The sequence below is a fragment of the Lichenostomus cassidix genome, chromosome 25 (assembly GCF_008360975.1).
Source record: "Lichenostomus cassidix isolate B80296 chromosome 25, HeHo_3.0, whole genome shotgun sequence".
NCBI classification, from domain to species: domain Eukaryota; kingdom Metazoa; phylum Chordata; class Aves; order Passeriformes; family Meliphagidae; genus Lichenostomus; species Lichenostomus cassidix.
In genome coordinates, this window is record NC_139505.1 from 3,309,236 (window position 1) to 3,321,973 (window position 12,738).

At 49.6% G+C, this 12,738-nt stretch overlaps 1 protein-coding gene across 2 annotated transcripts in view; it reads left to right on the top strand.

Annotated features, from left to right (window-relative positions):
* The first annotated feature begins 11,334 nt into the window (after nucleotides 1–11,334).
* KIRREL1 (kirre like nephrin family adhesion molecule 1) overlaps nucleotides 11,335–12,738 on the top strand; it is a 48,757-nt gene continuing 47,353 nt past the window's right edge. For both annotated transcript variants that reach the window (XM_085082312.1, XM_085082310.1), the window contains exon 1: nucleotides 11,335–11,554. In XM_085082312.1, the coding sequence (XP_084938438.1) occupies nucleotides 11,503–11,554 (52 nt within the window). In that variant the 5' untranslated portion in view covers nucleotides 11,335–11,502. The remainder of the gene's footprint in view (nucleotides 11,555–12,738) is intronic.

Below are 12,738 nucleotides of genomic sequence, written 5' to 3' on the forward strand. Positions count from 1 at the left end.
AAGAAGGGGAAAGAAAGGGCGGAATTTTGAAAATCCAGGGAATTTTGGTAACTCCAGGGAATTTTTGTAACTCCAGGGAATTTTTTAAAGTCATGGGAATTTTCATAAATCCAGGGAATTTTTGTAAACCCAGGGAATTTTTTTAAATCCAGGGAATTTTCAAAAATCCAGGGAATTTTCGTAACTACAGGAATTTTTGTAACTCCAGGGAATTTAAATCCAGGGAATTTTTGTAACTCCAGGGAATTTTTTTAAATCCAGGGATTTTTTGTAAATCCAGAGAATTTTTGTAAATCCGTGGAATTTTCATAACTCCAGGCAATTTTTATAAATCCTGGTAATTTTGTAACTCCGGGCCGGGAGGTGGCAGCAGGAGACCGAAAAATTGAGTTCCTCCCGGATTTGGATAATCCCAAATCCCTTTGGGGGAGAAATAATCGGGAAATGGGTTGGGATGGGAAAAGGGGGGGAAATGGGGAAAACTGGGGAAAAAATGGGGAAAATGGGGAAAGAATTGGAAAAGAATTGGGGAAAAAATGGGAAAAAAAAGGAAAAAATGGGGAAAAATGGGAGAAAATGGAAAAATGGGAAAAAATGGGGAAAAAATGGGAAAAACTGGGGGAAAAGTGGGAAAAATGGGAAAACTGGGAAAAAATGGGAAAAAATGGGAAAAATGGGGAAAAATGGAAAAAATTGGGGAAAAAAATGGGGAAAAACTGGGGAAAATGGGGAAAAGGGGAAAAAGGGGAAAAAATGGGGAAAAAACTGGGAAAATGGGAAAAAATGGGAAAAAAAATGGGGGAAAATGGGGGAAACTGGGGAAAATGGGGAAATGGGAAAAACTGGGGGGAAAATGGGAAAAATTGGGAAAAACTGGGAAAAATTGGGAATAAAATGGGAAAAATTGGGAAAAACCAGGGAAAAACTGGGGGAAAACTGGGAAAAATTGGGCAAACCAGGAAAAAATGGGAAAATTGGGAAAAACCAGGGAAAAACCAGGGAAAAACTGGGGAAAAAATAGGAAAAATGGGGGGAAAATGGGGAAAAACTGGGGGAAAATGGGGGAAAATGAGAAAAAACGGGAAAACTGGGAAAAATGGGGAAAAATGGGAAAATGGAAAAAATGGGGAAAAAATGGGAAAACTGGAAAGGAAAATTGGGAAAACTGGGGAAAAACTGGGGGGAAAAACTGGGGGGAAAAAACTGGGGGGAAAAAACTGGGGGGAAAAAACTGGGGGGAAAACTGGGGGGAAAAAACTGGGAAAAACTGGGAAAAATTGGGAAAAATTGGGAAAAACTGGGAATGGTGTTGGAGCAGAGCTGGAATGGAAGAAGATTCTTCTCCCAGAGGTTTTGTCCCAATTTTTGGGTCAAAATTCCCAAATTTTTGCCCTTTTTTCGCCTCCACCCCACCCGAGGCACCCCAAATTCCTTCCGGGGGATTTTTTGGGGTTAATCCCGAAAATCCTGGGATTTTTCAGGTCCAGATGGTGTCTGAGGGATGAGGTGGAGCTGCTGGGATTAGTGGTGGGGATGGTGGGCTGGGAGTGACCAGTGAGCACCAGTAAATACCAGTAAACACCAGTGAAAACCAGTAAAAACCAGTGAGTACCAGTAAACACCAGTGAGCACCAGTAAAAACCAGTAAACACCAGTGAGCACCAGTAAATACCAGTAAACACCAGTAAATACCAGTGAACACCAGTAAACATTAGTGAGCACCAGTAAAAACCAGTAAACACCAGTGAGCACCAGTAAATACCAGTAAACACCAGTAAATACCAGTAAATACCAGTAAATACCAGTAAAAAACAGTAAATACCAGTAAATACCAGTAAATACCAGTAAATACCAGTGAGCACCAGTAAAAACCAGTAAAAACCAGTAAATACCAGTAAATACCAGTAAATACCAGTAAATACCAGTAAATACCAGTAAAAAACAGTAAATACCAGTAAATACCAGTAAATACCAGTAAACACCAGTGAACACCAGTGAACACCAGTAAATACCAGTAAATACCAGTAAACACCAGTAAATACCAGTTAACACCAGTAAACACCAGTAAACACCAATGAACACCAGTGAAAACCAGTAAACACCAGTAAAAACCAGTTAATACCAGTAAATACCAGTAAACACCAGTAAACACCAGTGAGCACCAGTGAACACCAGTAAACACCAGTAAATACCAGTAAATACCGGTAAACACCAGTGAACACCAGTAAAAACCTGTAAAAACCAGTAAATACCAGTAAATACCAGTAAATACCAGTAAACACCAGTAAACACCAGTGAACACCAGTGAACACCAGTAAACACCAGTTAACACCAGTGAACACCAGTGAACACCAGTGAACACCAGTAAATACCAGTAAATACCAGTAAACACCAGTGAACACCAGTTCATCCCAAAATTCTTTTTTTTCACCCCAAAATTCTTTTTTTTTATCCCAAAATTCTTTTTTTCCATCCCAAAATTCTTTTTATTCCATCCCAAAATTCTTTTTTGTTCATCCCAAAATTCCTCCTTGGCCATCCCAAAACTTTTCTTTGGTTATTCCAAATTTTTTCCTCGTCCATCCCAAACCATTTCCTCAGTTTTCCCAAACATTTCCTCAGTTTTCCCAAATCTTTTCCTCAGTTATCCCAAACCTTTTCCTCATCCATCCCAAATCTTTTCCTCAGTTTTCCCAAAACTTTTCCACAGTTATCCCAAACCTTTTCCTCATCCATCCCAAAGTTCTTCTTTGTCCATCCCAAAATTTCTCCTCAGTTATCCCAAAACTTTTCCTCACTTTTCCCAAACTTTTTCCTTGATTATCCCAAAACATTTCCTTGTTTATCCCAAAATTTCTCCTTGGTTATCCCAAAACTTTTCCTTGGTTACCCCAAAAATTTTCCTCAGTTATCCCAAATCTTTTCCTCGGTTATCCCAAACCTTCTCCTCAGTTATCCCAAAAATTTTCCTCATCCATCCCAAAACTCCTCCTCGGTTATCCCAAAACTTCCTTGGTTATCCCAAAATTTCTCCTTGGTTATCCCAAAACTTTTCCTCACTTTTCCCAAACATTTTCCTTGATTATCCCAAACTATTTCCTTGGTTATCCCAAAATTTCTCCTTGGTTATCCCAAACCTTTTCCTCATCCATCCCAAAATTCTTCCTTGTCCATCCCAAAACTTCTCCTCATCCATCCCAAACCTTCTCCTCAGTTTTCCCAAAACTTTTCCTTGGTTATCCCAAAATTTCTCCTCGCTTTTCCCAAACTTTTCCTCATCCATCCCAAATTTTTTCCTCATCCATCCCAAACTTTTTCCTCAGTTATCCCACGGAAATCCGCGTTTCTGCTCGGGGAGCCGCGAGGCTCTGGATCAATATCCCGACAATTCCCGGCACAGATTGGGATTTCACGGCTCGCCGGAGAGCCTGCCGGCCCGCGGCACCATGATGGGAGGGAAGAGTGGCTGGGGCCAGAAATCTGGGATCTGATCCTGATCTCCGGGGCCAGAAATCCTGGATCTGATCCCATCTCTCTGGCCAGAAATCTGGGATCTGATCCCATTTCTGGGGCCAGAAATCCTGGATCTGATCCTGATCTTCAGTGCCAGAAATCCAGGATCTGATCCTGATCTTCAGTGCCAGAAATCCAGGATCTGATCCCATCTCTGGTGCCAATCTGGGATCTGATCCCATCTCTGGGGCCAGAAATCTGGGATCTGATCCCGATCTTCGGGGCCAGAAATCCTGGATCTGATCCCATCTCCAGGGCCAGAAATCCTGGATCTGATCCCATCTCCAGGGCCAGAAATCCTGGATCTGATCCCATCTCCAGGGCCAGAAATCCGGGATCTGATCCCATCTCTGGGGCCAGAAATCCGGGATCTGATCCTGGATATCCAGGGCCAGAAATCCTGGATGTGGTCCCCATCTTCAGTGCCAATCCGGGATCAGATCCTGGATCAAATTCTGGATCTGATCCCAATCTCCTGTGCCAATCCCAGATCTGATCCCAGATCTGATCCCAGATCTGATCCTGGATATCCAGTGCCAGAAATCCTGGATCTGATCCTGATCTTCAGTGCCAGAAATCCCGGATCTGATCCCATTTCCGGGGCCAGAAATCCTGGATCTGGTTCTGGATATCCGGTGCCAATCCTGGATCTTATCCTGGATCAAATCCTGGATCAAATCCTGGATCAAATCCTGGATCTCCAGTGCCAATCCCAATCCCAGTGCCAATCCTGGATTTGATCTGTGGTGCCGCGATGGGAGGGAAGCGCAGCCGGGGCCAGAAATCCGGGATCTGATCCCGATCTTCAGGGCCAGAAATCCAGGATCTGATCCCGATCTTCAGGGCCAGAAATCCAGGATCTGATCCCGATCTTCGGGGCCAGAAATCCTGGATCTGATCCCATCTCTGGGGCCAGAAATCCTGGATCTGATCCCATCTCTGGGGCCAGAAATCCTGGATCTGATCCCATCTCTGGGGCCAGAAATCCTGGATCTGATCCTATCTCTGGGGCCAGAAATCCTGGATCTGATCCCGATCTTCGGGGCCAGAAATCCGGGATCTGATCCTGGACGTCTGGTGCCAGTCCTGGGTCAGATCCTGGATCAAATCCTGGATCTGACCCTGATCTCCAGTGCCAATCCCAGATCCGATCCCAGATCCCATCCCAGATCTGATCTCGATCTCCGGGTTCAGAAATCCTGGATCTGATCCCATCTCTGGGGCCAGAAATCCTGGATCTGATCCTGGATATCCAGTGCCAGAAATCCGGGATCTGATCCCATCTCCGGTGCCAGAAATCTGGGATCTGATCCCATCTCTGGGGCCAGAAATCCTGGATCTGATCCTGGATGTCTGGTGCCAGTCCTGGGTCAGATCCTGGATCAAATCCTGGATCTGATCCTGATCTCCAGTGCCAATCCCAGATCTGATCCCAGATCTGATCCCAGATCTGATCCCGATCTCCGGTGCCAGAAATCCTGGATCTGATCCCATTTCTGGGGCCAGAAATCCCGGATCAGATCCCGGATCAAATCCTGGATCAGATCCCGATCTCCTGTGTCAATCCCAGATCCGATCCCAGATCTGATCCCGATCTCCGGTGCCAGTCCACACCTCCGGTGCCAATCCTGAATCAAATCCTGGATCTCCGGTGCTGATCCCAGATCCAATCCCGATCTCCAGTGCCAGTCCAGATCTCCGGTGCCAGTCCAGATCTCCGATGCCAATCCTGGTGCCAATCCCAGATCTCCGATGCCAATCCCGGTGACAATCCCTATCTCCTGTGCCAATCCCGGATCAAATCCTGCATCAAATCCTGGATCTCTGGCGCCAATCCCAGATCTGATCCCAGGTCCAATCCTGATCTCCAGTGCCAGTCCAGATCTCTGGTGCCAATCCTGGTGGCAATCCCAGTGCCAATCCCAGATCCAATCCCAGTGCTGATCCTGATCTCCGATGCCAATCCCGGATCAAATCCCGATCTCCAGTGCCAATCCCAGTGCCAATCCCAGATCTGATCCCAGATCCAATCCTGATCTCCAGTGCCAATCCCGGATCAAATCCCGATCTCCGGTGCCAATCCCAGTGCCGATCCCAGATCTCCAGTGCCAGTCCTGGATCAAATCCTGGATCAAATCCTGGATCAAATCCTGGATCTCTGGCGCCAATCCCGGTTCTGATCCCAGATCCAATCCCGATCTCCAGTGCCAGTCCAGATCTCCAGTGCCAATCCCGGATCAAATCCCGATCTCCAGTGCCAATCCCGGATCAAATCCCGATCTCCGGTGCCAATCCCAGTGTCGATCCCGGATCTCCGGATTCAATCCCATATCCAATCCCATTTCCAATCCCCGATCTCCGGTGACAATCCCAGATCCGATCCCGGATCAAATCCTGGATCTCCAGTGCCAATCCCAGTGCCAATCCCAGATCTGATCCCAGATCCAATCCCGATCTCCAGTGCCAATCCCAGTGCCGATCCCAGATCTCTGGTGCCAAGCCCAGATCCAATCCCAGATCCAATCCTGATCTCTGGTGCCAATCCTGGATCAAATCCCGGATCTCCGGTGCCAATCCCAATCTCCGGTGCCAATCCTGGATCTCTAATGCCAATCCCAGTGCTGATCCCGGTGCCAATCCCAGATCTCCAGATCCAATCCCAGACCCATTCCCAGACCTCCAGTGCTGATCCCGATCTCTGGTGCCAATCCCAAATCTCTGGTGCCAATCCCGGTGCCAATCCCCATGCTGATCCCGGATCCAATCCCAGATCCTACCCCAGATCTCTGGTGCCAATCCCAGATCCTACCCCGGATCTCCGGTGACAATCCCGGTGACAATCCTGATCTCCGGTGCCAATCCCAGTGCCGATCCCGGATCTCCGGATTCAATCCCATATCCAATCCCAGATCTCTGGTGCCAATCCCAGATCCAATCCTGTATCTCCGGTGCCAATCCCAGTGCCGATCCCAGATCTCCGATGCCAATCCTGGATCAAATTCTTGATCTCCAGTGCCAATCCCAGTGCCAATCCCGATTTCTGGTGCCAATCCTGGTGCCAATCCCAGATCCAATGGATGATGGATCCAGTGCTGGGGTTTGGGATCCAAGGCTGGGATTTGGGATCCAAGGCTGGGATTTGGGATCCAAGGCTGGGATTTGGGGTCCAATGATGGGATTTGGGATCCAAGGCTGGGATTTGGGGTCCAATGATGGGATTTGGGATCCAAGGTCAGGATTTGGGATCCAAGGCTGGGATTTGGGATCCAATGCCAAGATTTGGGATCCAAGGTCAGGATTTGGGATCCAAGGCTGGGATTTGGGATCCAATGTTGGGATTTGGGATCCAAGGCTGGGATTTGGGATCCAATGTTGGGATTTGGGATCCAAGGCTGGGATTTGGGATCCAATGTTGGGATTTGGGATCCAAGGCTGGGATTTGGGATCCAATGTTGGGATTTGGGATCCAAGGTCAGGATTTGGGACCCAATGTTGGGATTTGGGATCCAAGGCTGGGATTTGGGATCCAATGTTGGGATTTGGGATCCAATGATGGGATTTGAGATCCAAGGTCAGGATTTGGGATCCAATCCCTGAATAAGAGGTCAGAGGGGGGATTGTGGGTCAAACATTGGGATAATTGGTCAAACACTGAGATAATTAGCCAAACATTGGGATAAAAGCTCAAAACTGGGATAATAACCCCAAAACTGGGATAATAACCCCAAAACTGGGATAATAACCCCAAAACTGGGATAATAACCCCAAAACTGGGATAATAACCCCAAATCTGGATAATAAACCCAAAATCAGGATAATAACCCCAAAAACTGGGATAATAAACCCAAAACTGGGATAATAAACCCAAAACTGGGATAATAAACCCAAAACTGGGATAATAAACCCAAAATCAGAATAAAAATCAAAATCCAGAGCCAAAAATCAGGATAAGAACCCCAAAACCTGGATAATAAACCCAAAATCTGGGATAATAACCCCAAAAATCAGGATAAAAACCCCAAAAACCAGTATAATCCACTCTTCCCAAAATTTGGGATTGCCCCCAAAAAGTGCTGACGCAGCAAATATTTCCCAAATCCTATTTTTTAAAAAATTTTTTTCCCCAATTCAGCGAATTCCTGACTCCTCCCTTGACCTCTCATTTCCTTCCTCCTCCTCCTCCTCCTCCTCCTGGAATTCCTGGAATTCCTGGGAGTGAGGGAAGCTCCGAGATGATCCTCCGAGGGAAAAGTTTGGGATGAATTTTGGGGGAAAAATCGGGGATTTTGGGGAATGTCAGCCCCGGGTTCCATGGATTTTAATGGGATTGATTTTAATGGGATTGATAATTTTAATTTAATTTATTTTAAGGGGATTGATTTTAATGGGATTGATCATTTTAATGGGATTTGATTTTAATGGGATTGATAATTTTAATGGGATTAATGATTTTAATGGGATTTGATTTTAATGGGAATTGATTTTAATGGAATTAATAATTTTAATGAGATTGATTTTAATGGGATTAATAATTTTAATGGGATTAATAATTTTAATGGGATTTGATTTTAATGGGAATTGATTTTAATGGGATTAATAATTTTAATGGGATTAATGATTTTAATGGGATTTAATTTAAATGGAATTAATAATTTTAATGGGATTAATAATTTTAATGGGATTAATAATTTTAATGGGATTAATAATTTTAATGGGATTGATTTTAATAAATAGAAATTATTTTCATGGTTTTTCGTTTTGGATGGGAAAGTCCTGGAGTTGCTGGGATGGTTTTTTGGGGGGAATTTTGGGAATTTTTGGGAAAGGGAATTTTTTACTTTTGGGGAATATTTGGGAATTTTGGGAATTTTGGGAATTTTGGGAATTTTGGGAATTTTGGGAATCTTTGGGAATTTTTGGCATTTGAATTTTTTTAATTTTGGGAATTTTGGGAAATTTTGAAATTTGGGGGAGGGAATTTTGGGAGTTTTGGAAAATTTTGGGAAATTTTGGAATTTTGGGAATATTTGGGAATTTTGGGGAATTTTTGGGAATTTTTGGGGGAATTTTTGAGAATTTTGGGGAAATTTGGGGGAATTTTGGGGGGAATTTTTGGGGATTTTTTGGGAATTTTTGGGAAAAGCAGGAGGTGGGAATGTGGAGCAAGTGGGATTGGAGGGAAAAAATATTCGGAAATCGACGAAATTGGGAAAAAATGAAGTTTTTCACCGAAAAAAATAAAAAATTCGGGAAGGAGGGACATCCCAGAACACGCGTGAACACCTCAGCACATACGTGTGCACACCCCAAAACACGCGTGGACACCCAAAACACACATGTGCACACCCCAAAACACGCTTGAACTCCCCACAGCATACATGTGCGCACCGCAAAACACACGTTTACACCCCAAAACATGTTTGCACACGCAAACACACGCACGTTTACACCCCAAACACACATTTACACCCCAAAACATACATGTGCACATCCCAAAACATGCTTGCACATCCCAAACACACGTTTACACCCCAAAACACACACTTGTGCACATCCCAAAACATGCTTGCACACCCCAAACACACATTTACACACCCAAAACATGTTTGCACACGCAAACACACACACGTTTACACTCCAAACACACATTTACACCCCAAAACACACACGTGCACATCCCAAAACATGCGTGCACACCCCAAAACAGACGTTTACACACCAAAACACACACATTTACACCCAAAACACACATGTGCACACCCCAAAACACGCGTGCACACCCTGAACATGTGTGTGCACACCCCAGCACACATGTTCACACCCCAAAACACGCGTGGGCACCCAAAACATGCTTGCACACCCCAAAACACACACATTTACCCCCAAAACACACGTGTGCACATCCCAAAACATGTTTGCGGACCCCAAAACACACATGTGCACACCCCAAACACACACATGTGCACATCCCAAAACACGCTTGCACACCCAAACACACATTTACACCCCAACACACATGTGCACATCCCAAAACACACATTTACACCCCAAACACACACGTTTACACCCCAAACACACATTTACATCCCAAAACATACATGTGCACACCCAAAACACACGTTTACACCCAACACACACTCCCACCCCGCCGCCGCTCCCCGCACAGCCACACGCCTGACACGCGAGTGCTCCGCTCTCCCCTCCTCCTTCCCTCTCCCCTTCTCCCCTTCCTTCTCCCCCCTCCTCCTTCCCTCTCCTTCCCTCTCCTTCTCCTCCTCTCCTCCTTCCTTCCTTCTCCCGCTCTTTCCCTCTATTCTCCCCCTCCTTCCCTCTCCCCTTCTCCCCCTCCTTCTCCTCCCTCTCCTCCTTCCCTCCTCCCTTCATTCCCTCTCTCATTCCTCTCCCTCTCCTTCCTTCTTCCCCTCCCTCCTTCTCACCTCCTTCCCTCCCTCTCCTCCTTCCTTCCTTCTCCCCCTCCTTCCCTCCTTCTCCCCATCCTCTTCTCTCCCCTTCCCTCTCCCTTCCCTCCTTCTCTCTCCCCCTCCTTCCTCTTTCCCTCCCTCCTTCCCTCCTTCTCTTTCTCCCTTCCTTCTCCCCCTCCTTCCCTTCCTTCATTCCTTCCTCCTTCTTTCCTTCCCTCCTTTTCCCCCTTCTTCCTTCATTTCCTCCCTCCCTCCTTCTCCCCTCCTTCCCTCCCTCCTTCTCTCCTTCTCTTTCTCCCCCTCCTTCTCCCCCTCCTTCCTTCCTTCCATTTCCCTCCTCCCTCCCTCCTTCTCCCCCTCCTTCCCTCCCTCCCCTTCTCTCCTTCCCTGCCTCGTTCCATCCTTCTCCCCTTCTCCCCCTCCTTCCTTCTCCCCCTCCTCCCCCTCCTTCATTCCTTCATTTTTTTCCCTTCTTCCTTCATTTCCCTCCCCTCCTTCCTTCTCCCCTTCCCTCCCTTCTCCCCCTCCTTCTCCTTCCCTCCCTCCTTCCCTCTCCCCCTCCTTCCTTCCCTCTCCCCGTTCTTCCTTCATTCCCTTCCTCCCTCCTTCCCTCCTTCCCTCCCTCTTTCTCCCTCTCCCCTTCTCCCCCTCCTTCCTTCTCCCCCTCCTCCCTTCCTTCGTTCCTTCCCTCTCTCCCCCCTTCTTCCTTCATTCCTTCCTTCGTTCTTTCCCTCCTTCTCCCCCTCGTTCCTTCCCTCTCCCCTCCCTTCCTCCCTCCTTCCCTCCTTCTCCCCCTCCCTCATTCCCTCATTCCCCCTTTCCCTCTCCCCCTCCTCCTCCCCTCCCTCCTCCCCTTCCTTCATTCCTTCCCTCCTTTCCCCCTTCTTCCTTCATTCCCTCCTTCCTTCTTTCTCCCCCTCTTTCCCTCCTTCTCCCCATCCTTCCCTCTCCCCCTCGTTCCTTCCCTCTTTCTCCTTCTCCCCTCCTCCCCTTCCTTCGTTCCTTCCCTCCATTCCTTCCCTCCTTCCCTCCTTTCCCCCTTCTTCCTTCATTCCTTCCTTCTCCCCCTCTTTCCCTCCTTCTCCCCCTCGTTCCTTCCCTCTTTCCTCTTCTCCCCTCCTCCCTTTCGTTCCTTCCCGCCTTCATTCCTTCCCTCCTTCCCTCCTTTTCCCCTTCTCCCTTCATTCCCTCCTCCTCTCCCTCCCTCCTTCATTCCCTCCTTCCCTCTCCCCCTCCTCCCTCCCCTCCCTCCCTCCTCCCCTCCCTATTTCTTCCCCTCCCTCCTCCTCCCCTCCCTCCCTCCCTCCCTCCTTCTCCCCCTCCTCCTCCTCCCCCTCCTCCCTCCCCCTCCCTCCCTCTCCCCCTCTCCCTCTCCCCTCCCTCCCTCCCTCCCTCCCGCCCCGCCTCCTCCGCCGTTCACTCGGGGCTCGGAGCGCGGAGCGGAGCTACCGGAGCCTTTCCCGCTCCCCGCCCGGCCCCGGCCCGGCCGGGCCAGGCTCGGACAGCTCCGCCGCCACCGGGAGGGGTCCCAGAGACCCCCGGAGAGACCCCCGGGCGGGCCGGGAGCATGCGGATCCTCCTCCTGTGCCTGCTGACTCTCGCCGGGACCCGCGGGCAAGGTGGGCAACCGGGGTGGGGGGGGGAGAGAGAAAAAAAATAAAAAACCCAAAAACCGGGAGGAACCGGGAGGGGCGGCGCGAGCGGCGGCGCGGCTGGGGATTTGGGGGGATTTTTTGGGATTTGGATGGGGATTTCGAGGGGGATTTGGGGTCGGGATGGGCGGCAGGGCAGAGCGCGGCCGCCCCGAGCGCCGTTCCCAACTCCGCGGGCAGCGCTCCAGCCCCGCTCGCCGCCGGTCCCGCCCGTTCCCGGAGGGATGAGAGAGGCTCCGAGCTCCCCCGGGGGGGTTCCCGGGGGGTTCCCGGGGGGTTTTGGGGTGCTGGAGGGAATTGGGGTGGTGATGGTGGAGATCTCGAGCCGGTACCGGGAGGTTCGGGTGGAATCGCCGCCGGTTCGCTTCGAGCTCCGGGGTTGGGGAATCACCGATCCGGTACCGGCGGGTTCGGGTGGAATCGCCGCCGGTTCGCCTCAATTCCCGGCCCGGTTCGTCTCAATTCCCGGCCCGGTTCGTCTCAATCCCCGACCCGGTTCGTCTCAATCCCCGGCCCGGTTCGTCTCAATCCCCGGCCCGGTTCGTCTCAATCCCCGGCCCGGTTCGTCTCAATCCCCGGCCCGGTTCGTCTCAATCTCCGGCCCGGTTCGTCTCAATTCCCGGCCCGGTTCGTCTCAATTCCCGGCCCGGTTCGTCTCAATTCCCGGCCCGGTTCGTCTCAATTCCCGGCCCGGTTCGCCTCAAGCTCCGGCCCGGTTCGCTTCGATCCCGGACCCGGTTCGCCTCGAGCTCCGGGGTTGGAGAGTCACCGATCCGGTACCGGTGGATTCGGGTGAAATCGCCGCCGGTTCGCCTCGATCCTGCTGGGCCCGGTTCTGCCAAATTCCCGGGGATGATCCTCGTGGATTTCCCTCTCCGGTACCGGATGGTCCTGCTGGAACCGGGCCCGGTTCTCCCAAATCCTGGGCTCGGTTCTCCCAAATTCTGGGAATGATCCTCGTGGAATCCACTCTCCGGTACCGGATGGTCCCGACGGAACCGGGCCCGGTTCTCCCAAATCCCGAGCTCGGTTCTCCTAAATTCTGGGGATGATCCTCGTGGATTTCCCTCTCCGGTACCGGATAATCCCGACGGAACCGGGAGATCCCGCTGGAACCGGGCCCGGTTCTCCCAAATCCCGGGATTGATCCT